General features: G+C 34.6%; 1 protein-coding gene across 1 annotated transcript; it reads right to left on the reverse strand.

Annotated features, from left to right (window-relative positions):
• On the reverse strand, positions 1 to 25,704 carry LOC136027352 (ceramide-1-phosphate transfer protein-like). Its single transcript, XM_065704511.1, has 4 exons — positions 25,572 to 25,704; positions 11,938 to 12,152; positions 6,710 to 6,885; positions 1 to 1,222 (listed from the first exon to the last, which is right to left on the reverse strand). The coding sequence occupies exons 1-4, from the start codon at positions 25,679 to 25,681 to the stop codon at positions 1,094 to 1,096; spliced, it is 630 nt and encodes a 209-aa protein (XP_065560583.1). The 5' UTR covers positions 25,682 to 25,704; the 3' UTR covers positions 1 to 1,093.
• Positions 25,705 to 27,558: the final 1,854 nt, after the last annotated feature.

Raw genomic sequence — 27,558 nt, forward strand, 5'->3', positions numbered from 1 at the left:
TCATACACAATATTTTTAATCAAAACAAGAGCACAAGAAAGGCACAAAAGAAAAGCTTAATTTATTTCCAACATCCATAACCATTGGAGAGTCAGTAGAACATATATATTCCTAAGCTCAAGTGGTCTCACATGGGAAGGGAATCTCCATCTGGCGTGTGCACTGTTTTCAATTAAAAATTAGGTTTTAAAATTTTTATAGCCAACTAAATCGGTTCAGCAAAACAAGAGAAAAGGTTGTCAAATTCTAAATATCTGCATCCGTATTTAAAACAACCCAAATATAAGATGATAAAATGTAAGAACAACAATAAAACTCCAAACAACAACAAGTCCATATATGTAGCTAAACTCCTAGCTAGACAGAAAGCATTATATAAGTAGCCGAAAAAAATAACGAAACTTGAAAATTGTTGAACATGGAACCATTTGAAGAATAAATCCTTTCTTTTGAGTCGTAAAATTAAAAATTAAAAACTGGCTATACATTCCTACTTTAAAAGGTTGAATCCTACATATTTTATGGAATGTGAAATGCAGATAATAATTTCTGCTACGTAGCGAATTAAAACCGAGGAAAAATAACAATTATACGAAGCAACTCAGAGCTTTTAAGAAATTGGAAAAAAAAGAATTTCAGAAAACATGGCATTGAAAGAGCATGGTGTGGAAAGCATCAACTTAAAACAAGGTTTGTCCACAGAAAATATTAAAAAAAAAAAAATGAAAAATTACAACTTGTAGACTCCTTATTAGCATTTCAGAAAACATGAACAATCAGAAAACATGGAAACTTCGCATTAATTTGGTTGAGATCATATTCTTATGACAATAATCCCTCCACCAAAATTATCAAGATTTTTCTTATAATTGGTAAAATTGTCTATATAATTTGCCAGTTTCTTGCGTTTTCCAAAATGTTTTCTCTCTCACCCTGAAATCAATTATTTTGTACATGGCTGTTTAGTGTCCTAATTTAGTTCTCAAAGACCTGCTCTTAGCTTATCCAAAATTAAAATAAAAGTTATCGAGCAGGCACTTCTTTCAAAATAATGGTTAGCATTGAAAATGTTTTTTTTTTTCATACAATCAGGCTACGGCAAGTCATGCAGATTATGGAAGGTATAAAGAGCATCTGTCAGCTGATAAACTTTCCTTCCATTCTTCACGACTTCTACTAAAAGCTTATTGTAGTATTCTTCTTCTTTGTTGTCCTTGTTTATCTGAAATAAAAAAAAAACAAAAAAACATACCAATAATCTAAGGGATATTTATACTCTAAGCTACATAACTACTACTTCATGACTGAATAGCAATTGCTGCTCGCAGTTATTATAAAGCACGGAAAGTGCACGGAAGTGCATTTTTAGAGAAGAGGGTTGCTGCAAATTCTTAAAAACAGAAGATACTTGCATCAAATACAAAGGGAAATGCGCTTGGACCCCCAGAAATCTTGTGATATATGGATACAAAAAAAAAACAAAAAAACATACACACAAAAATGGTAAATTACTTGGGGGTGTTAAACCCTGTCTTCCTCTCGCTTCCCCTCCATAGATACCTCCCCTATAGTTGCGTTAACATGCGAAGGATCTTTCAAAGTCAAGAAAGATTGATGAGAATGTATTTTCAAGAAGATATCCAAGAAAAAAGTCTTCATCGTCCAGTTTTCGAATAAAAACCGTAAGGGGCACATGTTAAGATACTGATATAAATTGTAATGAGACATTGTATAATAGTACAGATATTCTATTCTGTATCACTATTAATCTTAAAAAAAAAGTTGTTTTCTACTGAAAGTAAAGACCAAAATTAGAACTTAAACAAACAGTAAATTATTCCATAGTGAGGGTGGCAGCCCTCTCCTCAGTCTCTTGCCCTTTATGTTAAATTGTTGAAGTAACAAACACAAAGTAGAAACGATAGGGAAAATCTTTTCAAGACAGTGGAAACCGATTCATTGGATATTTCGGCACTATGTCCAAGGCCGTCTTCAGCACAATGCGAGATATATATATATGCGAGATATATATATATATATATATATATATATATATATATATATATATATATATATATATATATATATATATATATATATATATATATATATATATATATCATGAAAAGAGAAATCACCAATGCAACAGCAAAAAAAAAAAAAAAAAAAAAAAAAAAAAAAAAAAGAGAGACAGAAGGAGAAAAGGAAGACTGTTTTCCTAAATTAGTGATTAATATAGACCAGCACTTGAATGAGGCCTTAACCCTACTCATCCATACAATCACATAGGTCAAACAGCATAGCCATACACAATCAACCATAAAGAATAATCCATGGACAGGCAGTCATGTCGTCAATAAGTATAAGTCGTCATTTACCAAACAATAGAAAAAATAATATAGACAAATAATTCAGAGGCAACACCCAACACAAGGGCTCATCAGGAGAATACACTGGCCTATATAGGGTTTCGCCACTTTAAATTCTCTACCCAGCACAGTGTTGTGGCTACCACAGAATGTCCATGGCATCCCCGTGTCAGGTATCACCCCCAAAATACATGCCTATGAAAAAAAAAAAAAAAAAAAACAGCAAATGTAAAACAACCAAGTAAAACCAAAACAAGCTTATCCTGTTAATATATCCCTCTTTTTAGCAACAATAGGTAAACTAAATATTATAAATTGTCCAGGGCAGTCCAGGATTGCCCTGGACTCTTGAAACTTCTACTTCAAAACTGTCTAAGCCTCTTCTTCAAAAGTCTAAGCGCCTAACTTCTTCAAAATACTACACAAAGTGCCTACGCCGGCTTAGAACTGGACAGCGAGAGATCTCAGACAGCATAAAAAACTTAGAAGATTTCTTTGACATAATGAGTCTCCCTGTTACGCTCTGTCTTACTCCCTTACTATCAACTTACTCCCTGTCTATGTAACCCTTCCTTCCAAATAGGGAACCAAGTGGACACCGAAAACAAATGAACTGAAGTATCAAGTGTTAGAATGTGTGCTGCGAACATTAATTAAAAAAATATCACATAACGCCTATTGAAATACCAGCATTCAAAACAAGTAGATGGCTGGGCATACCAACCAAAGGGTATACTTGACAAACGAAAGAGGACGTTTTTTTCATTCCTTCATGTTTTTTACTAACTTTCTTTCTTTTCCAACTTCAGAGTAAGTTGTATTTTTTACAATTTTCCCTTTGTGTTGGTTTGTTATGGAAAGGCAGTGTGGTCTTCGTCGCTATTTTCGTCTAGCCTATGGGGAGCAGTTGACCTATGATATCTTTTATTTTATTAACGCTAATATCCCCCTCACCAGCCATTTCTTATGGAAGAGATGGCCGTAGGAACTTCGGAGTGGATACGTTCTACTTAAAAATGGAAGTTCTAGTGCTTTTAATAAAACAAAAATGATCGAAGGGCAACCGACCCTCCCGATTCCCTTAATAGCTACCCGGTTCCCGGAAACAACCTGATTGAAGGGCAACCAACTCCTTCCGGTACCCTTTTCTGCTACCCGATCTCCATAACCCCATGGTACTGGGTAGAAACTTTTAATTAGTTATTTTTCTCAGAAACATCAAAGGGTAAATTAAGAATACCTTTGAATTTGAAATAACACCCATAGCTTTTGGGGCAACGTCCTTGATTATGTAAACTACCCATTGTTAACATACAAGTTTTAGCAGAAACGGTGGCGACATTTGGTCTTGGCTATTCAATTAGATTGGAGCTCTTTTTATTGTACTAGGCCAATATTCCAAGAATTTCCTAAGGATATACCTGGAAACAAAACAGGGTCATGAGTAAGTCCGAAAACGCTACGTGGACCCATGTTTTCAAATTATCTCCAACATATCGGGAATGGCTCTTTGAATCAGTTAAAACTTCCAGGGAGTTTTTTTTTGGGGGGGAGGTCAAGTGTACCTCAAAATTTGACTTGGGAGAGGGAGAGTTAGACTGAAAGACACTATGTGCATTCAGGTCATCGAAGTAGCATTTCTGCAATATCTCGAGAGCGGATTGGGAAATGAAGGGGAAGCTTTCAGGTGCAGCTGGGGCAAGGAGATTTGGGATTTTGTGGTGGAGCGACGGGAAGAGCCTAACCATTCTTTGTCTTTGATCCACTAAATCATGCTCCTACCGGACTTATAATTTTTTTGTTGGAAGGAGGGGAAGGGACCAAAAAAAATCTTTTTGATCCACCTGACCAGGCTTAGGCGTGATTTAGAACCTATGAACAGTTGAGAAGCAAGGTAAATCAAAGAGACTACACATTACGAGGTTAAGAAAGTGGCGAACATGCAACGTTTGGGGATTGGCTGGTCGTATCAAGTTGAAAATTTCGAGAGGTAGTATGGGGGAGAGAAATATACATTGAATTATGACTTGGGAGGATAAACCAAATAAAATGACACCATATGCATCTAGGCTATCAAAATGGCATATCCACAATATCTGAAAAACGGCTCCAGGGATGTATATGAGACTCTTAAGTAATGTAAGGGAACCAGAGAGAGGGGGCTCAGATTTCGTGTTGGGGAGAAGTGGGTAAAAATTTTGCAGCATAATACCCAATGGAAATTAAAATATAACTATAGAATCTATTCTATGGTATCTTGCCACCGTCTTTTGTGTCCTATTTTCCAGTTACTACCAAAGGTATCGTTAGAAAAAGTGTCATAGTTGTTATTTGTCATCAGACTGTGTCATTGTTTTTCGGTCATTTTATAAAGCTCATTGCTTTTTTTTATGCTTGTAAAATGTGCCACTGATAACGAAAATTAATGTCTCTTGGCCAGGTGGAACCCAATGCAGAAAAAAAAAAAAACTTGGAACTGATTTCAGCTGTATGGTTTATAACCACAACAGGCCCAAATTTTGCTGAAATCCAAACTCTAAAAACAGCAAGTGCGTATTTCAAAAATGTTATTGGGTTTTCACCAAATATGTTATTCATGAGGTCAAGTAGTCAAACAAAGTGTAGATACAAATGCAAGCGTAAGGATCATAAAACAAAAGACAGTAATCACCAGATGCCTTTCTTTGATGCAAGTGCAGCTCGTATCAAAGGATTTCTATCCTTTCTAACTAAAAATTTGAGAACTATTTTTGTTATTTTGAGACAATAGAACACAACAAGTTAATCAAAAATCAGTCAGAAATGAAATTTTAAAACATGGTTTTAAAAAAAATTAAAGAACGAAGTCAAACTCATAAAAGAGTAAACCCCGAATATGTGTGATTTTGCAACCCTTCGTTAAACTCCAAAAGGCTAGAATGCCATTTTTATTTATCTGAAACTAGTATAACTTCATGGAAACATTCTCAACACAAATTACATTGATGCAACCAATTCAGGATCACTATGTTAATGTGGCACTAATTTGTTTCAACGTTTTTTGTATTCATAAGTTCTTTCTACCTTAAACAAACTTTCAGAAACATAAATAGGTAATGTTTGAAGAAATCTAATGACTAATGTAACTAGTAGTAGAGGTAAATTCAAAATGAACAAAAGGTGCCACAATCAGTGGGGTTGCTGTCCCCTTACATCTTCTTGAGCCTAAAGCGTGATTTGTCCTAAGATAAGAACCGACAACAAGAAAACATACTAATCAAGTTTCTACGAGATGCCTAATATAAATAATGGGTTGAAATTAAATGAACTTAGGTACTTTTAAATAAACATGTTTGGAACCGTTTTCTTCCTTTTAAATCTATTTCTTTTAAATGCATATAAAATCGGTTGGATAAGCAAAGTTTGCAGTTTATGCAATTTATTTAGTTTTGAATAGACGAAAATGAAATATACATTTTTGTGACAAGGCGGAGGGGGCAAGAGGGGAATGCCGAATTGTTCCTGGTAATTTCTATTCTTTTCAAATTTGAATTCTTTGTCATAGTAGTTTCTGTGTGCTTAAGATTTCGCTTCATCATCCATAGGAATTTTAGTTTGTCCTTAAAAATGTGCTTTCTTTACGTCGCTTAACCAATAGCAGGGCAAACCACCTGTGATTAAGACAGAAATATTCCAGCGCAACAGCTGAGACAATAAGATATATTTTTTTTTGTATTGTAAGTCAAAATTCAGCTAAACATTGTAAATATTAATACGTATCTTATTTAGATTCTCAAGAAAAGCTGCCTTCAAAGGCTCAAGACGGAGCTATAAAACGGCTAAGACTAGAAAAAAACGTTCCCCTGTATAAGAATACAATCAATCATAAAATAAAATATTACAATCTGTTTCAGATTTCAAAAAAGTAAATTAGTTACGAATCAGTTCACGATTGTGCACAACAAAATAGGAATTTATCACAGTTTGTTTCCACCTGAAAAAAATAGACTCTATTCGGAATCTTCTTACCAACCATGCTACAAGGTCACAAGCTTTGATCGTTATTCTTGGTTCAAAGAGCTGTGTTTAGCGCTAAAACGGGCATTTTGAATGTTGAGTCAGATTTTTAACGTCTTTTATACTTTTTTGGCAAGTTTACGCAACACGGCAGCCTACTGGTAACTTAAAAATTTTTTGTTTAGCCGTTACTGAATAAATCGGCAAGATTTGATAGGAGCAATTTAGTAATTTTGCTACCTCCATTGTATGTAAGCCAATTTGAATAAGAAAGAAAGGTAACAGTGCGAACCTAGTGTTTTACGTACAAATCCACCAACGCAAGGAACTACATTAGGGCTTACTTTATCTAATAGATCCTTCTTTGATGAAAGAGTGTAAACAGCACCCTTAACCATTAATCTTATCAGCTGAGGATGATAATTTCCCAATGTAGATCTATAAGACAGGTAACAAACTTTGCTTAAGCTATCTGACAACGATAGAGTGCTAATCCTTTCCAGAAAATCCACAAGGAATCCTAAAAGAAAAGGGAAAGGTAATATATGTGTGATAGTCGATCCTAAATCTTATGTGAAAGATTTAGGATTCTATCTCTGTTAAATCAGCTAGAAACTTGTCAATGAGTTCAATACTATTTCTTTCCTTGTGAAATTGGTTGCCTCTTTTCTATAAAATAGATCAAAGGTAGTCAAATATAAGAATCATTATTCCAATCCCATCTCTGTCCGCAATGGAGTTCCCCAGGGTACTCTCATACGTCTCTTCCGTATTTCAGTCATTATCAATAGGCTCGCCAAGAAATTTTCAAGAAAATGGAAATTTGTCGGTGACCTAACGGTTGTTCAAACCTGTTATAGAAATTTAAGAAGCAACCCTATGAGCATCCTTATGACATTGCAAACGATGCCATGGACTTAAACATGAGAGTAAACCCCTCCAAATCCATAAACCCCTCCAAAGAAATTTGTTTCTCTTCCTTTAAATTACTTGGTGTCACAATTCCTCCTAATTTAAAGTGGAATATCCATGTTAAAGATATTATCCGAAAAGCTAATGTGTCTATCTCCCTCCTTAAGCTCCTCAATAAATTTAGCGTCCATCTCCATCCATTTTTTGTGGGTTTATACTTCCTTTGTCCGCCCAAATCTTCAATGTGCTGGTGTCTTTCAGCACCCTGGCATCTCCCGCGAAGATTCAGAACAAATTGAATTCATCAAAACAAAATTCTCTGAAAAATCTTCAAAGATGGTAAGGTTCCATACTCTCTTCTTCTAAAAAAACAACAACAAAAAAACATGCAGATTTCTTACATCAAAGATTCTGGCAATTAATATTAAATGTGATCACTTGAATTACGATCAGAAACGCAATGAGGATGTTTGGCAATTTAAATGCGATCAGGTTCGTTATGACGAATCTCTCTGACCATCTGCATTTTACGAAAAAACTAGGCGAAAACAGATTCTAACACAGAGGACATACTCTGTTATTTACTCAGTCAACTCTGCTGTGTTGACTATTTGATTTTAAAAAAAATAAGCCTTTGGCAAAAAAACAAAAAACAAAATATCAAGATTCATACATTGAAGATTCTAGCAATTAATATTAAATAGTGAAAAATAAAAAAAACATCAATGAAACAGCACAAAAACAGAAATAAACACACACAACCAAACATAGGTCAAACACCATAGCCATACACATTCAACTGCAAAGAATAGTCCATGGACAGGCAGTCTTGTTGTCAGTAAGTATGTCCTAAACCAAACACTTAAGACTATAAATCAAACAAATAGTTTAAGTGACCACCCAACACAAGGACTCATCAGGAGAATATACACTTGCCTATAGGGTTTTTATGGTACTTGGTATCTACCAAGTGACGTATAGCGATCGCAAATTCTGTCGGTCGGTCTGTCGGTCTGTCTGTCCTGGTTTTGCTAATTTGGGTACTTCCAGGTAAGCTAGGACAATTAAATTTGGCAGGCGTATCAGGAACCAGACTGGATTAAATTAGAAATTGTTGTTTCCCAAATTCGACCATCTGGGGGGGAAGTTCAATCGGAAAAATTAGAAAAAACGATGTATTTTTAACTTACGAACGGATGATCGGAGCTTAATAAAATTTAATGTTTGGAAGGATGTCGTGTCCCAGAGCTCTTATTTTAAATCCCGATCGGATCCGGTAACATTGGAGAGAGTTGCGAGGGGGAACCTAAAATCTTGGAAAACGCTTAGAGCGGAGGGATCGGGATGAAACTTGGTGGGAAAAATAATCACAAGTCCTAGATACGTGATTGACATAACCGGAAAGAATCAGCTCTCTTTGGGGGAGTTAGGGGGGTGATTCTGAAAACTAGAAAAAAGGAAGTATTTTAACTTAAGAAGGAGTGATCGGATCTCAGTGAAATTTGATGTTTGGAATGATACGTGTCTCAGAGCTCTTTTTTTAAATCCTGTATTTTTAATTTACGAAGAAGTGATCGGTTCTTAATGAAGTTTCATATTTAGAAGGACCTCGTAACTCAAATCTCTTATTTTAAATCCAGACCGGATCCAGTGTCATTGGGGAAGGGGGACCGGAAATCTTGGAAAACACTTAAAGCAGAAAGATCAGGATGAAACTTTGTGGGAAGAGTAAGCACAAGTCCAAGATAAGTGACTGACATAACCGGACCGGATCCGCTCTCTTTGGTGGAGTTGGGGAGGGGGGAGTAATTCGGAAAAACTAAAAAAATGAGGTATTTGTAACTTACGAACGAGATATCAGATCTTAATGAAATTTGAAATTTAGAAGGATCTTGTGCTTTAGAACTCTTATTTTAAATCCCGACCAGATCTAATGACATTGGGGAGAGTTGGACGGGGAAACTGGAAACCTTCGAAACCGGAAATCTTGAAAAACGCTTAGAGTGGAGAGAATGGGATGAAACTTGATGGAAAGAATGAGCACAAGCTATAGATACATGATTGACATAATTGGAACGGATCTGTTCTCTTTGGGGGAGCTGGGGGTTGTTAATTTGGAAAAATTAGAAAAGTTGAGGTATTTTTAACTTACGAGTGGGTGATCGAATCTTAATGAATTTTTATGTTTAGAAGGACCTCGTGACTCAGATCTTTTGTTTGAAATCCCGACCAGTATTAAGCCTTTGATTTTCCTTTTAAAGCAATCTATTGATTCTTAGAATTTTGCGCAATTTTGAATATTCTCAGAGCTCATACCATATGAGCTCTTGGCTCTTAGCTTTTCCGACCTCATCACAAGTGTCATATGAGCTCTTTGCTCTTGTTGCAAGAATACAAGGTAAAAACAGATAATAACACAGAGGATATACTCTGTTATTTACTCAGTCAACTCTGCTGTGTTGACTATTTGATTTAAACAAAAATCAGCCTTTGGCAAAAAAAAAAAACATGACGATTTCTTACATCGAAGGTTCTGGCAATTAATATTAAATGTGATCAATTGAATTACGATCAGAAACGCAATGAGGATGTTTGGCAATTTAAATGCGATCATTTTGATTGCGACGAATCTCTATGACCATCTGCGTTTTACGAAAAAACTAGGTAAAAACAGATAATAACACAGAGGACATACTCTGTTATTTATTCAGTCAACTCTGCTGTGTTGGCTATTTGATTTAAAAAAAATCAGTCTTTGGCAAAAAAAAAATTAAAAACATGAAGATGCTTACATCAAAGATTCTGGCAATTAATATTAAAATATGATCAATCGAATTACGCGTAATTGTTTAGCTTCATCACCAGCTTTAAAAACTGGAAACTATGCTGCAATGCAGCATAACTTACATGCTATAGCACTTAGAAATACTAATTCTAGGAGCGCATCCATTTCTGGTTGACCCTCCTCCTCCATGGGGCAAACTGAAAATGCGTAAGGTGGGCATGGTTTTGAAGTCAAGGGAAAAGTTGGGGTTGTACAATATGAATGATATTATATTTTAAATACTAATTCCAGTCATCACTGGTAATTTCTGTGTAGCAAGAAGTCGAGAAGTCGATATCCGAGATGGTTCACTTTTACTTTCGAGTTTAAATTAGCCAGCTGTTTCTAAACAATTGCAATAGTAGCTGTTGTGACTTTGGCCCTTGACGAAATTTGAATCGACAAATCAGAGCGATTAGTTAAATATTACGAAAGGTAGGCAATGCAACGCCCGATTTTGTTTACAGGTAATATTACCTATAAAGCGAAGCGTATTTGTTTATTAGCCCCGCCGGCAAAGAGGCAAGGTTTGATTTATTAAGCCTTGCTTATTATTTTCACGATATTTCATCATCGCAACCCTATCTTCCGCAGAAATTGTGGTTAGTCAAGGGCAGGCTTCTGTGGTGTTAAAAATTCGAATGGAGGATATTTAGTTTTTTTCAGATTCTCTTTTTACTTTTTTTTTAATTACTGCATATAGCTAGATTCTGATGATTGCATATTATTTTTATGTCATTATTCATTCAGATTGTCCAACCCCAACATTTCCCTTTGCTTCAAAACCCTGCCAGCTTTACGCATTTTTAGTTTCGTTGGAAGGGGATTTTAGAAAGCTACAAAATGGACGGGCTTCTGTAATAATGACAAAGAAACAATATGACCATGAGAATCTTGCTATATGCAGTAAAAAACATTTTCGACAGCTTGTGATGAAACTAAAGCTTTACTGAATTACGATCAGAAACGCAACGAGGATGTTTAGGCAATTCAAATGCAATCAGATTCGTTAAAACAAATTTCTATGGCCTTCTGCATTTTACGAAAAGACTAAGTAAAAACAGATAATAACGCACAGGAGATACTATGTTATTTACTCATTCAACTCTACTATGCTGACTATTTGATTTCGAAAAAATCAGCCTATGGCCAAAAAAAAACATGAAGATTCTTACATCGAAGATTCTGGCAATTAACATTAAATGTGATTAATTGAATTACGATCAGAAATGCAATGAGAATGTTTTGCCAATTTAAATGCAATCATATTCGTTACCACAAGGTAACTTGAACCGAGGTTCTCTTTTTCTAAATAAGAGTCTGATCACTACCATAGTGCAATAATTAACAGCCAAGGATTTAATGGGAAAAATGATTTGACTAAGGATCTGGTTGGCAATACCTAGCAAAAGCAAAATTCCAACTGAATCTGAATTGCAATCTTCACCATTTTGGCCCTATTTTGGGCCAGAATTGATATTCTTCATGTTTTATGGAGATACCATTGGCGATTGGTGTGCTTTCTAATCCCTTTTTGTTTCATTTTTGAACTATTCCAGACTACTTCCCGCAAGTCTCTGAAGCTTCTTCTTGTAACTTCAACTTACTGTTTAAGTGCATTCGAATGAAAATTATCACATCCAAAATAGAGTTTTGCAGGAAATATATCTCATTAGACGATTTATTTTTTAAGTTTATTTCGGTTTTGTCTACTAAGAACTTTGGTTAGGACTTTCCTAGGTTAAACTGCTGCTGCAATCATGCTGGATTTCTCATTATCAAAATCCTTTTTTTGCTTGAACAGAAAATAATAATAAAAGGACAGCAAAAGGTTACCTAAAGCCCTGTGAAGTCTAAGTAAAGTCCTACTTCCAGAGATGTATTTCGAGTCTACTAGTTTTCCAGATTCTTTTTCGCACCTAAGCATGCCAGACACCGTAGAAAAGGCTGTCGCATTTTCAGAGTCTGCTAGGTAAGTGCTCAAGATTTCCAGCTTGCTTTGTACGTCAGAAGAAATGAATCCAAACAAGCTTCCAAGTAAGCCAAATAATCTAAAAAAGGTTAAGGAACCAATTATTTATTTTACAAAAGACAAATTAAAGCATTACAGCTTAAATATCAAGTAACCAGCTTTTTGCTGTTACTGAAATTACGGGAAAATCGTATAAATTGCCACAAGGAATACAGCTTCACTACTACATCAAGTGACTTCAAAACATATAATATCAAAATGAAGTGCCAGCATTAATTTCAGAGACAGCAAAAACTGTTGAAGTTGAGTTATAATTGAGAAGGGGCTATGACTTTTCAAGTTATGATGTCTAGGTATTTTAATGTGAGGGTGAATCCATTTTCCGAAAAACAGGAGATATGGCTCAAGGAGATGCCCATTACACACCAACTGGAGCATAAAAAAACAGAAGCATAAAATCATCTGCCATGCGTGGCATGCAGCACTACCCAATACAAAACATGACCATTTTTAGTGTATTGCTTCTTTTTTTTTTACTGAATCTTATTTAAGTTTGAAATCTATAAAATGTGTCCAAATTGGGCCTAATTTTCAGTATGTTTTTGATTTTCAGTAGTTAAATTCAATTGGAAAGCAAATCAGTACCATGTAGGTGCTGAAAAGCAATATTCGTAACTATTTACAGTTTATCTGTGGAAATTCCATTTGGATTAATCCTTTCATGATAAATGGTTCTGTAAGCCCCACCAGGAAATATCTTGGGAGGAGGGGCCAAAAGACACCAGAAGCTTTGTTTTTTTTATCAAGGTTTCAACTGAAGTTTTTCATTTACTTTTTTCATATATTTTTAACATTCTTTTTTTTTCAAGGATGGTTATTACCCCTAATCAGCATCAATTGATGGCTGTATTCTGCACCATATCAGTAATGAAAAAGCGATATTAATAACTACTTAGCTTGTCTGTGGATATTTAATTTGAATTAACCCTTTCAAGATAAATGATTCCGTGAGCCCTGCCAAGAAACATCCCAGGGGGAGGGGCAAAAGCTACCAGGTGCTTTGTTCTTTACCAAGGTTTATATTGAAATGTTTTTCATTTTCCTATTTCATACATTTTTTAATGTTCTGTTTTTTTCCAAAAGGGCCATTGCTCCCTGCCAACATCTGTTGATGGCTGAATTCAGCACCATATATAAATGTTATTTTCCCCTTATCAACTAAACATACTATCATTGCGTTGTATCACCAAAGGGAATCCAAAGAGCTAGTGACTAACCAATACTTTTTTGGATTCTTATTTTGTAATTTGTTATCTGTTTGACAGTCTTAAAGACGTTTGATGCCATAAATGTCTTTTTGCAAGTTTCAGTGTTGGCTGACAGTCTCAAAGGCAAAGGGTTCATTAGCAAGTTTTCCCAGCACCACAGAAAGCTTCCAGTGCAATTTTGGTAAAAATTGATAGTGGATCTTAAATACACCAAAGACTAGTATAAAACGGAGAAAACCTACAATATCTTACTAATTGTTAAACAAAACCCTGTCTATTCAGTGTACATACGGCATAAATAATATGCATCCTTCATCAGTAAAATTTCCATTCAAGGCGGTTATCACAACAGGGAACTTCGAAAGTTATTAATTTATTCGTCGATACTTCTTCTGAGCCTATTTTTAATGATTTACAATCGGGCACACTAAATTGTTTTTAAGAACTATCATTTCTTGAACTTCAAAAACCATTCTTGAACTTCAACCTCAGAATTACTAAGAATGGTGAATTCTCCTCCTTGTAAGTTCTTTAGTAAAGTTATTGACAGGCGTAGAAAAAGTAGAGTAGCATAGCCATGCTACTTGACAGTTTTCATGGCCTAATGACATTTGTCAGCAGATCTTTTCAGAAAATGCCAGTGCTTCCACTATCTCAGAATTTTCTGGGATTTCCCCAAAAATCTTGGTGTTTCCCCAAAAAACTATCGTTTCCCAAAAGTCACCTTTGGTCCAGAATTGTCACTCCTAGTGATTTAGTGCTAGTGACTATGCACCCCTAGTAACTATCAATTTCACTTTACTTGACATAATTTTTTCACATACCAAGATTATACCATTTCATCAAAGATTCTCTTGTTAAGTTTTGATAATTTATAGTGGAGTTGCCAAGCTTTAGTGGGTATACAGGATTAGACATTGTATGTGCTCTGCTTGAATCTTTGAATCGTCAATCTATGGTGGTAGAAGGTAACAAGCAGCAGCTTATAGTGGTGTGACGAATGGACAATATTCTATACTTTATCTGTCCACTCATCTTTTGCATGCTCATTGATGTCTTCCATTCTCCTTGGTAAAGATTCAACGAGGATCAAGCGCATCATATTGAATTGACTGAAGGAGATGTTAGAAAATCGTTGCAGTGAGTCACAGATCTTTGTAACCTCATATCCACTGGACACAAAAAGACGGGTTATGGAAAAAGTTTTGAAGAAATGATTGCCCTTGCCTATACCTAGGGTGTCAGTTTCAAGAAGCCACCGTTATTTTCCTTCACTAGGTTTGCCAAATACTCAGCAGAAGTTTTCCAAACTTTAAGGGACAACTATCCCCTGATGTTTTCTTACTCAGCAACAATCAAGATGATTATTTGAATAAAATCTCCCATGCCGGTTCCATACTTAGTTAAAAAGGGATTATTGATATTTATGAAACCATATCAAACTTTTCCCTTCCGTTTCAAAAGGTGGAGCTCATACAATGGGATATTGCGAATATACTGAACAAATATTGATGACCTCACCAAAATGAAGATGCAACTGTCAGCAGATCATACAGTTCATTCTCAGCTACTTCCTTGCTTCTTGAAAAAGGCGTCTTCTTCATTGACAGATTTTATACCATAGTGTTCCTGTTGTTTTGCACCAGAAACACTTGGTGTTGCAAGGGACGCATTCATATGATTGATAATAATACCGTTTCTGAGTTTACTAGAAATTATTTCCATTGGAGGACATCAAGCGCAAGGAAAGCAGCACACCCAGTGCCATACCAGGACCTCCCTGACATGGTACACCTCCATTCTCCTTCTTTGGAAGTATTGTGTTTGATAATGATGTCATTTCTCATATCTGTGAGCAATACAATTGATGTCACAAGGGATGAGTTCAATCTATATATATAAAAATAAGTTGTCTGTCTGTGGATGTGTGGATCAGGTGACGTCACCTGAAAAAACTGGATCAGGTGACGTCAAAACTGAAAAAACTAAAAAAAGGCAAAAACTATAAAAAAAACTAAAAACTAATAAAAAAAATAAAAAAGCTAAAAAACTAAAAAAACTAAAAAAAGGCAAAAACTACAAAAAAAAACTAAAAACTAATAAAAAAGCTAAAAAACTAAAAAAACTAAAAAAAGGCAAAAACTACAAAAAAAAACTAAAAACTAATAAAAAAAATAAAAAAGCTAAAAAACTAAAAAAACTAAAAAAACTAAAAAAAGGTAAAAAACTAAAAAAACTAAAAACTAAAAAAAAACTAAAAAAAAAGGAAAAAACTGAAAAATAAGCTAAAATAAAGGTAAAAACCAATAAAAAACTAAAAAAAAAACTGAAAAAACTAAAAAAAGGCAAAAACTACAAAAAAAAACTAAAAACTAATAAAAAAAGTAAAAAAGCTAAAAAACTAAAAAAACTAAAAAAACTAAAAAAACTAAAAAAAGGTAAAAAACAAAAAAAATAAAAAATAAAAAAAAAACTAAAAAAAAGGAAAAAACTGAAAAATAAGCTAAAATAAAGGTAAAAACCAATAAAAAACTAAAAAGAAAAAAAGGAAAAAACTGAAAAAAATTTTCATCTAAAAAACTAAAAAAAACTAAAAAAGGTAAAAACTAAAAGAACTAAAAAAGAAAAAAATAAATGACGAAACTCAAAGAGAAAGCGACCAGGACAAAAGGAATGTTCGATTAGCAATCAACAAAGCACCGGGACACAGGGAGTATAAATGACGACCAGGACATAAGTAAAAAAAAAACTATCTATATATATAAAAATAAGTTGTCTGTGGATCTGTGGATCGTGGATCAGGTGACGTCACCTGAAAAAACTGGATCAGGTGACGTCAAAACTGAAAAAACTAAAAAAAGGCAAAAACTACAAAAAAAAACTAAAAACTAATAAAAAAAATAAAAAAGCTAAAAAACTAAAAAAACTAAAAAAAGGCAAAAACTACAAAAAAACTAAAAACTAATAAAAAAGCTAAAAAACTAAAAAAACTAAAAAAAAGGCAAAAACTACAAAAAAACTAAAAACTAATAAAAAAATAAAAAAGCTAAAAAACTAAAAAAACTAAAAAAACTAAAAAAAGGTAAAAAACTAAAAAAACTAAAAACTAAAAAAAACTAAAAAAAAGGAAAAAACTGAAAAATAAGCTAAAATAAAGGTAAAAACCAATAAAAAACTAAAAAAAAACTGAAAAAACTAAAAAAAGGCAAAAACTACAAAAAAACTAAAAACTAATAAAAAAAAGTAAAAAACTAAAAAACTAAAAAAACTAAAAAAACTAAAAAAAGGTAAAAAACTAAAAAAAATAAAAAATAAAAAAAAACTAAAAAAAAAGGAAAAAACTGAAAAATAAGCTAACATAAAGGTAAAAACCAATAAAAAACTAAAAAGAAAAAAAGGAAAAAACTAAAAAAAATTTTCATCTAAAAAACTAAAAAAAAATAAAAAAGGTAAAAACTAAAAGAACTAAAAAAGAAAAAAAATAAATGACGACACTCAAAGAGAAAGCGACCAGGACAAAAGGAATGTTCGATTAGCAATCAACAAATCACCGGGACACAGGGAGTAAAAATGACGACCAGGACATAAGTAAAAAAAAAAATTAACAAAACTAAAAAGAAGGTAAAAACTACAAAAAAACTAAAAAGAAAAAAAAACTAAAAACTAATAAAAAAACTAAAAAATCTAAAAAAAAGAAAAAAAAACTAAAAACTAATAAAAAAACTAAAAAATCTAAAAATCTAAATAAACTAAAAAAGAAAAAAAAAGGAAAAAAATAAAGGAGAAAAACAAAACTAAAAAACGAATGTATATACAGACCGGTACACCGGGATACAAATGACGACCGGGACACAGGGAATATAAATGACGACCGGGACACAGGGACACAACTACAACGGGGACACCGGGGGAAACAGGGGGATATAAATGACGACCGGGACAAAAAAACTAAAAAGAAAAAAAAACTAAAAACTAATAAAAAAACTAAAAAATCTAAAAATCTAAATAAGCTAAAAAAGAAAAAAAAAGGAAAAAAATAAAGGAGAAAAACAAAACTAAAAAACGAATGTATATACAGACCGGGACACCGGGATACAAATGACGACCGGGACACAGGGAATATAAATGACGACCGGGACACAGGGACACAACTACAACGGGGACACCGGGGGAAACAGGGGGATGTAAATGACGGCCGGGACACCGGGACAGGGAATGGTCGATTAGCAATCACCATCAACAAAGCTCAAGGGCAATCATTAGAATCATGAGGTATAGATCTGAATACAGATTGTTTTCTCATGGACCATTATATGTTGCATGTTCAAGAGTCGGTAAACCTGACAATCTATTTATATGCAAAGACAATGGGACAGCAAAGAATGTTGTATATTCGCAAGTTTTACGTAGTTAAAACCATATATATATATATATATATATATATATATATATATATATATATATATATATATATATATATATATATATATATATATATATATATCTATCTATATTCACAGGTGGGACATAGGGACACAACTACAATGGCGCGTAACTATTATGGCGCGTAACGACTTACGCGCGCGGGGGGGCTTGGGGGGGGCGCGAAGCGCCCCCACCAACTAGGTGTTGGGGTGGCGCGAAGCGCCACCCCAACAGCTAGTTATTAATAACAATGTGGTTTTTGTGTGCTAGAAATGCTTTCAATTGGAGGACATTGAGTGGAAGGGAAACAGCACACTTGGACCTGCCTGACATGGCATATCTCCACTCTCCTTCTTTGGAATTATTCTGCTTGATAATGATGCGTTTCTCAAATTTGTGAGCAATACAACATGTATTTGCAACAAAAAGAGAGTAGAAACATGAAATTGAACTGTTTGGAACTTTTAGTTTCTACTGGCATACTAATGATGACTAGGATAATGAAGGCTCAGTTGTACAGGTATCTGAGATAGGTTAACAACTTATTACAAAAGTAGATTTCTATTTTTAAACAATAATGTTTTGCAGTTCCCAAAACAAGATTCAAAACTCGGCCAGTTATTGACAATGTCAGAAATAAATATCAGGAAAAAATCTCAAGAACACCATCAGGATCTAGCTAGACTAAAAGATTGTTCCCACAATAAAAATCAATAAAAAAAAATATAATGCCAAACAGCCATGCGTGTGGGGTTACGAGATAGTCTTTCAAGGCAGAAGAGCAGTTTTATTGTTAGTTTTAAGGTTTATAAAGGGAAGGGTAGAAAGGGTAAAAGATGTGTCAACCAAGTTTCTGCTCTTAGGTTAATAATTGAGCAGAGTTTGATTCTGTTGACAGAAGAGCTTTAGCAAAGGTCTTATTCTTGTATGCTATACAAGACAAATATATTAAAGTGATTAGTGCTATGTACGAGAATAGCACTACAGCGGTTAAAGTAGGAGATAAGGTTATCAGCTATTAAATCAGTATCATCTTATTGTATTAAATCAGGAGTTAAGTATGGTTGTGTTCTATCCCCCTTTACATGGATCATTTTTATGGAATTTGTCTTAAGGATCACAGGAAAGGCAATGGGAGAACACAGAATCAAATGGGGATGAAAAACTCTTCTGGACTTAGACTATGCTGAAGCTTTGAGCATCCTAGATGAAATTGTAAGCAAAATAAATGAGCTTTTAGTGGTTTTGCAAGTTCAGGATGCTAGAATTAATGTTCAGAAGACTAAGTTGCTAAAGCTAGGAATAAGTGAAGATGAAAAGGTGACATGGGCAACGAAAACATTGATCAGGTGGAAAGCTTCACTTATCTTGGTAGTATTATTGGTAAAGATGGTAGGAGCAGTGAAAGTGTTAAAAGTAGAATAGCCAAGGCTCAGGGTGTTTTTTTCACAATAAAAACAGAAGCTAAGAGCTCACATGGCACATGTGACAAGGTCGGAAGAGCCAAGAGCAAAGAGCTCATATGGCATATGGCTCTACAAAAATTCTAAGAATCAATAGATTGATTTAAAAGGAAAATTAGAGGCTTAATGCTAGTCAGGATTTAAAATAAGAGCTCTAAGACACAAGGTCCTTCTAAATATCAAAACTCATTAAGATTCGATCACCCACTCGTAAGTTAAAAAACCTCATTTTATCTACCTCCTGTCAGCCCCCCAGATGATCGGATCGGGGAAAAGACTTTATCAAGTCAATTTGTGCAGGTCCCTGAAACTCATACCAATTTTCATCGTCCTAGCATGTCCAGAAGCATCAAACTCGCCAAAGCACTGGACCCCCACCTTACTCCCTCAAAGAGAGCGATCCAGTACAGTTATGTCAATAACGTATCTATGACATTTGTTTATTCTACCCACCACGTTTCATCCCGATCCCTGCACTCTAAGCGTTTTCCAAGATTTCCGGTTTCCCCCTCCAATTCCCCCAATGTCACCAGATCTGGTCAGGATTTAGAGTAAGATCTCTGAGACATGAGTTCCTTCTAAACATCAAATTTCATCTGATCTGATCAAGATCTGGTCACCTGTTCTTAAGTTAAAAATATCTCAATTTTTCTATTTTTTTCAAATTAACACCCCCCCAACTCCCCCAAAGAGAGTGAATCCGTTCCAATTATGTCAATATATGTATCTAGAATTTGTGCTTATTATTCCTATCAAGTTTCATCCCAATCTCTCCACTCTAGTGTTTTCCAAGATTTCTGGTTTCCAACATTTCTGTTTCCCCCCTCCAACCCCCTATGTCCCCGGATCCGATCCGAATTGAAAATGGAGCATCTGAGACATAAGATATTTCTATTTATCAAGTTTCATTAAGATCCGATCCCCCATTCATAAGGTAAAGATACCTCAATTTTCACATTTTCCAAGATTTCTGGTTTCCCCCTCTAACTCCCCCCAATGTTACCAGATCTGATAACCTGACCGGGATTTAAAATAATATCTCTGAAGCACAAGATCCATCTAAATATTAAATTTCATTAAGATCTGATCACCCACTTATAAGTTACAAATACCTAATTTTTCCCAATTTTTCCGAATTACCCCCCCCCCCCCAACTCCCCCAAAGAGAACGGATCCAGTCTGGTTATGCCAATCACGTATCTTGGACGCGTGCTTATTTTTCCCACCAAGTTTCATCCCAATTGCTCCACTCAAAGCATTTTCCAAGATTTTAGGTTTCCTCCTCAAACTCCCCCCAATGTCACCAGATCCGGTCGAAATTAAAATAAGAGCTCTGAGAGACGATATCCTTCTAAATATCAAATTTAAGATACGATCACCCATTTGCAAGTTAAAAATACCTTATTTTGTCTATTTTTTTCTGAATTAACAATCCCCCCACTCCCCCCCCAAAAAAAAAGGTCGCATCGAGGAAACGACTATTTCTAATTTAATCTGATCTGGTCCCTGATACGCCTGCCAAATTTCACCGTCCTAGCTTATCTGGAAGTGCCTAAACTAGCAAAACTGGGACCAATAGACAGACAGACAGACTGACAGAATTTGCAATTGCTATATGTCATTGGTGAATACCAAGTGCCATAAAAAGTTTGGAAGAGTAGAAAGGTAAGTCTGCAAACCAAGATCAGAATGTTGGAAACTATAGTGATGACAGTGTCAAATATGGTTCTGAAGAATGGGCAGTCTGAAAAGCAGAGGAAGATTGGCTAGATATTTTCCCTAGAAATTAAATATGCATGGTTCTTGGTACCTGGCTGACTGACTGTATTTCAAACAGTACGCTGTATAAAAAGTGTGGTTCAATCCTGTTTTCTAGGGCTATAATGAGGGAAAGCTTGAGATGGCTAGGGCAGATTCTTCAGACAAAGGATGACAGATTCCCAAAGATTATCCTTTCAAGCCAACCATCTAGGGCTAAACAGAAAGCAGCTTGTCCACAGTTGGGGTGGGAGGAAGTCATGTAGAAAGATTTAAGAGAAATGAGAACTTCCTGGGAGTTTAAAGAGGGAGGCTTTGAATAGATTACAACAGAGGAGGAGCATGCATAGCTGTGTTGGCATCAGGCAGCTGTGTTGGTGATGTTGTGAGTTGTTAGCAGTAGTAGTAGTTTATACAGGCAACAGCACTGTCTACAGATCCAGCCTTAAACTGTCTTCTGGCAGAGTGGCTAGGCTTGCAGAGCACATTATAAGAAATCAGAACTACAAGCTATATTATTACAATTGGTGCTCATCCTTAACTCCTGTTCAGCTGTCAAAGGATGGCATTATTCATATACTTGCCATAACAGGCTGAAAAAACTTGTGTTAAAGTTGGCAAGTTCTTAAAAGTACCATGGTTAAAGATGGCATGACTAGAGGGTAGAAATTGAGTCCAACTACATAGATTAAAATACTTTGACAACCAGCTAGTCTATCTTATTTTGGGCCCCTTTCAAAGAAATGGCAAATACAAATCCTCTTCATGTTATGGATCTTAGCATTATGCAAGGGTGATTACTATACCAGTAAGCATTAAAATAGCCAAGGATATAAAAGCTGGTCACTTTGCTCTAGGTAAAGTGTTGGTACTAATACTCCAAATCATTCTGGGCATAGTTCTTTGGAATAAGTCTATTCTCTATCTCCTAAAAATTGAAGATTAAATCCAATTCCTGCCATTTCTGTTAGATCTGGTGGTGAAGCCCACTATCCTATCAGGCAACCAATGAATATTCATTATTGACAGTGCACTAAATCCCTTACAATAACAAATTACATAAAATGAGGCATAAGGGTATTTCTCCTCCTTAGAGAATTCTAACTTCATTCTTTTTTTTTCATTTTAATCTTATTTGACTGATGAAAGATGGGCCTTATCACAATCAAGGAATACAAGGGTTCAGCTCGTTTGATACTTGTTGTGCTGGGATCATATAGTAAATGTTTTCATTGAGTAGCTATGGTTCAAAAAATTGAAACAACTAAAAAAGATCCAAAAAAGGCAGTGGAAGGGTGAGATAGGCTAGAACCCTTGCTGTAAAATTCTCATCGTTTTTCTCAAAAAATCATTTAATACCCAAATCACTACTAATGAGGAATGCGTTTTTAAAAAGTATGCTTATTGCAAAGCTAGTGTTTGCAAAAATATGACTACTAAATATTTTAGTGATAATACTTCATTAAATAGAGATTTGGGGGGGAATATTCAATCAATGTATTATATGCAAATTAATTTTAAATGATTTAACAGATTATATTGCAAAATCAATAGTCAATACCAATGGATTTGTATCAAAAAGGCCCTTTGGGTTAGCTGACAATATGAAACAAGCAAGAAGCACATTAAAACCATACTCTTGATTTGTTTTTCTCTGAATGAATTGCCTAGTTTCACGTTTGATTTTAAGCCCTGCTTGAACTTCCCTTACATTATAATGACATGACTGCTTTAATTTTTATTAGTGTCAATAATCACATTTTTTGTTGTAAGTCTTATTTTATATTTATCAGTGATTTGCTGATGATGGCTCTTAGGTACAGAGCTGAAATATTCATACAGAGAAAAATCCACTGTCTTAAAATAATTCCTTGTTATTTGTCTTGCATAAATTCCATGCTCTTTGTCACTAAGTGAATTGGATTCCTCTGAAGACTTTTGTTATAGAGTGTGTACAATTATCCCATTTCTCTTCTCTTAGTACCTGAATATATGCCTAGACTATATAAAAATGGGCTGTTTTTTTAAATATATATATTTAATTGGTACTATGAGTGTGTTTGTTGCTGACAGATAGGTATAAAATGGTAGAAGTTTAGAATTACTGCTCTTCTGAAAGTAACAACTTCATAAATAAAAGCAGAACTCTTTAGATTCCTTATTTTATGCTCCTTTTCAATATGATATTTGTTACACTAACAATGTACCTCACCCCTGATGGTCCTGGTGGTCTGGGTCTGACTGGGACCAGCACATTCTTTCAGTGAGAAGACAACAATATCCTGATGGTAGCACAATTCCCCCCCCCCCAAAAAAAAAAGACTGTCAAGTTCTTCAAAGCTCAATGTAAAACTGATGTCACCATTCTGAGAAGCATATAGTGCTGTTTTCTATATGATCATAACACAAATAGTGTTGTCCTAGAAGTGACAGAAAACCTCAAACTGAGACATGTTTATAATGTGACTGACCTTGTCTCCCAGAACAAGACGTTCCAAATACTCATATTTTGTAAACTGTTGGTTTACAAAATAACTCAATTTGAGCTAGATTTTAAAAATCATGAAAACCCAACCAATTCCAATTCAAGGAACATTAAATTTGTGGATATTACTGAATATCTCTAGATTTCTATGGAAAGCTTAATACTTGCCAAAGATGGTACCTTCTGGGCAAAAAAAAAAATAAAAGAGATATTCCAAAATGGGAGCATTGGATGCAAATTGGTTAAAATACAACAATATAATGGGGACAATTTGGTGGAAGCAAAGTACATTTGCAAATGGATTGATAAGTAGGGTAGGCTACTCTTGGAAAGAGTATACAAAAAGGAATCAGGTACTATGATCACCATGCTATTATGTCAGATATAGGATATTGAACATATTGAGCAGAAATACTTTCAATTTATTAAAAAGTTTCTTGCTGGAGAGGCACTACTCTGCACTTTTATCCTTTACTGCAATGATTTGTTCAGAATAGCAATTTTGTGTAACTTTGCAGTTTACAACATAATTCAGCTAGGATGGTAGTGATTAAATCACTAGATACCTTTTCATATGCTCTTCTATAGTTCAACAATTGTTTCTAGGGCAAATTCTATTTTGAGCTCTTAAAGGGGCCCCAAAAGGTGAATCAGTACATAGTTGCCCAAAGTTTAAAAACATGTTTGAAAAAACTGTCAAGTGAAAAAAAATGGCATATGCATTTGATTCAGGAATATTAATTTACCATTTTCCTTAGGTTCTAAACAATGTTTTACTTTTAGGACTGAGGAAAATGATAATTATCATTCCTAAATCAGCTATAAATGACAATGTTTTCTCACTAGCCAGCTGTTTTTTTAGAAACATACTTTTCAACTTTTGGCTACTAAGGCTGTTTGAGCCTTTTAACCCTTTAAGGTCTCTAAATGGAATCTGTTGTAATTTTTTAGTTTCATCACAAGCTGTCTGGTTGACTCTCCTCCTCCATGGGGCAAACTAAAAATGCACAAAGAGGGCAGGGTTTTGAAAATGAGGGAAAAGTTGGGGTTGTACAATATTAACAAAATTACACATTAAATACTAATTCTAGTTATCACTGGTAATTTCTGTATAGTAGGAAGTTGAAAGATAACTAAAAAGATTACACATCTATTATTATGAATATGCAAAATTGTTCACTTTCACTTTTGAGTTTAAACTAGTCAGCTGTTTGAACAAAACAAACATCTAATTTTGCTTATAGTAACATTATGTATAGAACAAAACAAATTAGTCCATGAGCCCTGCAGGCAGCAGGTTAAGGCCTGTATTATGATTAGTTTGAATTGCTAGTTGATGTTTATCCTGCTGTATGCCCTAGTAATGAGCATGGATGGATAACAGATAGACATATCTCTTAACAAATGAACTAACATCATTTTTAATACAATCCTAACAAGGAGGGGGGGGGGGTTAATGCCAGAATTGCCTCTCACTCAATTGTACTATCTGTTTTCACTTTTTCTACAATTAGCCATGAATTGATGCCCACAATAATTCTATTTTAATTCAAAAATCAATGGCTCAGTTTTTTTTAGAAATATACATTTGAACTTTTGGTTACTAAGGCTGTTTGAGCCTTTTAACCCTTTAAGGTCTCAAAACGGAATCTGGAATCTCTAAATTTAATCTGCTCCAGATGTAATTATTGAATTATTAAAAAGAATTAAGGGTGCAAATTTATGAGCAGTCTATCCCATAAGGAGACATGTTAAGAAACTAATTCAAGCTTCATAATATGCAAAATAGTCCTAGTTAACATATATTGCAGCAGTAAAACCTTTGTCTTCATTTCTTTACTTATTTTTCCAGTTTTTATTAAAAATACATAAACTGCAAATTTAGGCTAAGCTACCAACCTTTCCTAAACTATTGCCTTTTTTTCTATACTGTTTTCTTTGAAGGAGGAATCTTAACTATAAATGATTTTTTAATTCAACTAATTTATATTTAAGTGGCACAATCTAGGGATAACCTAATTTAACCTTCCCTTACAACTTTGGCTTCTAGGCTAGTTTACTTTACTTTTGTGCTAGTCAAGAAGCTCTAAAATACATACTTATTTAATTCTTCATAGGCTGAGATATAAAATCTCAGGCATAACTTCTCATCTCTGGAGTGACAGGCTAATAAATAATCATTTACTTTTTCAAGCTGAAAATCCTGCATTTTCGTATTTCAAATTCACCGCTAAACAGTGTTTCTAGTTTCTACGAACGATCTAGAAATGTCTCAACTGGTAACCGGTGGATAGCCTGCGGAGCTCGGTAGGTCTGTTTTTCCTTTTGCATTATTGGTGGTGTTTGAAAGATTTTTCTTATAAAATACCACATTTTGAAAAGTTTGGAGAGCATATCATCCTCAATTATGTCATCCTCAATTGATGTGTTAAGCGGAGTCCCCCAGGGTAGCTGCCTGGGTCCAATTTTATTTTGTTTATTTATTAATGATCTGCCTTCCTCTGTTCAGCATTCTACTGTCAAGATGTTCGCGGATGATGTAAAACTTTATCTACCAGTACGAGACCCAAACGATGTGCAACTTTTACAGGAGGATCTTGACTCTCTAACTTATTGGTGCGAATCTAATTCTATGTTCATAAACCCTTCTAAGTGTGTTGTTCTACGCTATGCTCGTAAACTCCCACCTGTGCATACTTACCAGCTGTCTGGCATACAAATCCCTTCTAACGAAATAGTGCGTGACCTTGGTGTTTACTTTGATACCCAATTGAAATTTGATAAGCATGTTTCGGAAATTGTAAAGAATGCGAATTATCGTTTATCGTCTATAAGGAGAAGCTTTAGTAGGTTCAACCTTCGTAATTTCTTACTACTATACAAATCAATGGTCCGCCCTCTTCTTGAGTATAATACTTCTGTTTGGTTTCCATTAAGTCTAACGGATGAGCATAGGATAGAAAAGGTTCAGAGAAAGGCCACTAGATTGGTCCCATACCTTCAGCGCCTTTCTTATCTGCAGAGACTTTCTAGGCTTCAACTCCCGTCGTTGAAGTTTCGTAGACGTCGCAATGACATTGTAAATGTGTTTCGTATAATTAAAGGAGTGGATGATGTTGATCCAAATTTATTTTTTAAATTTAGCCATTATCACTCTACTCGTCAGCATGATTATAAATTATATCCCCCAAAACCACTGAAAAAAATTGGTCAATTATCTTTTGTTAGTAGAATTGCCGGACCATGGAATGGTTTGTCTTTGGAGGTTGTCGAGGCAGAGAGTGTTCGAAATTTTAAGAGTCCATTAGTAAATACGCCTTTCTATCTAGACGCTTTTGTTGTGTAGTGTCGTTTTATTTAGAAGTTTTTGCTGTTTAATTTGTCGTTGCCAATTTACTTTAGATTAGTATTATGATTTTGTGTTTTTGTGTTTTTGCGACAAGCATTAATGCTTACCGCTATTCGTAATAATAAATAAATAAATAAATAAATATCTACAGGAGGTAGAAAGCCTTCGATTGCTCAGTTGGTAGAGCGGTGGACTGTAGAGGCAAAATTGATATAATCTGATACACAAGAGGTAAATGTAAATCTGAAACAAAAAGAGGTTTTCATGGATCAATTTTCGTCAAAGTTGGCATTGTTTCTAAGGGAACTTAAAGTGCGTAAATTGCAGAAGTACTTCATTCGTGTTATAAATTTATTTAGAGCTCGAATTTTTCATAAGCCCTAAATTTTCCTCAGTCTTTCAGGGTAGGAGCAACGCCTTGCCAACTTTAGGACAATAAGAGAATAATAAAAAAAAATTCTGGACAACAAGTTTGAGACAACAATCATTAAATTTGAGTTACAAGGACTGATTTTTTTTTCCGCTCCCCTCCCCAAACTTTTATAAAAACAGCTATAAAAATTCTAAGTCGTTTGCATAACTTTAAAAATTATTTATTGGGGGTAGAACCACAAAGAGCACCCGAGACAAGGGCAATTGATAAAAAGTGGTGCAAATAATCTGCAAAAAGTAATAAAAAGACAATCTTAGCGAGCGAAGAGAAGAAAAATGGGGTTTCACCCTCTATTTGTCTTATT

Source organism: Artemia franciscana, chromosome 5 (assembly GCF_032884065.1).
Source record: "Artemia franciscana chromosome 5, ASM3288406v1, whole genome shotgun sequence".
NCBI lineage: Eukaryota > Metazoa > Arthropoda > Branchiopoda > Anostraca > Artemiidae > Artemia > Artemia franciscana.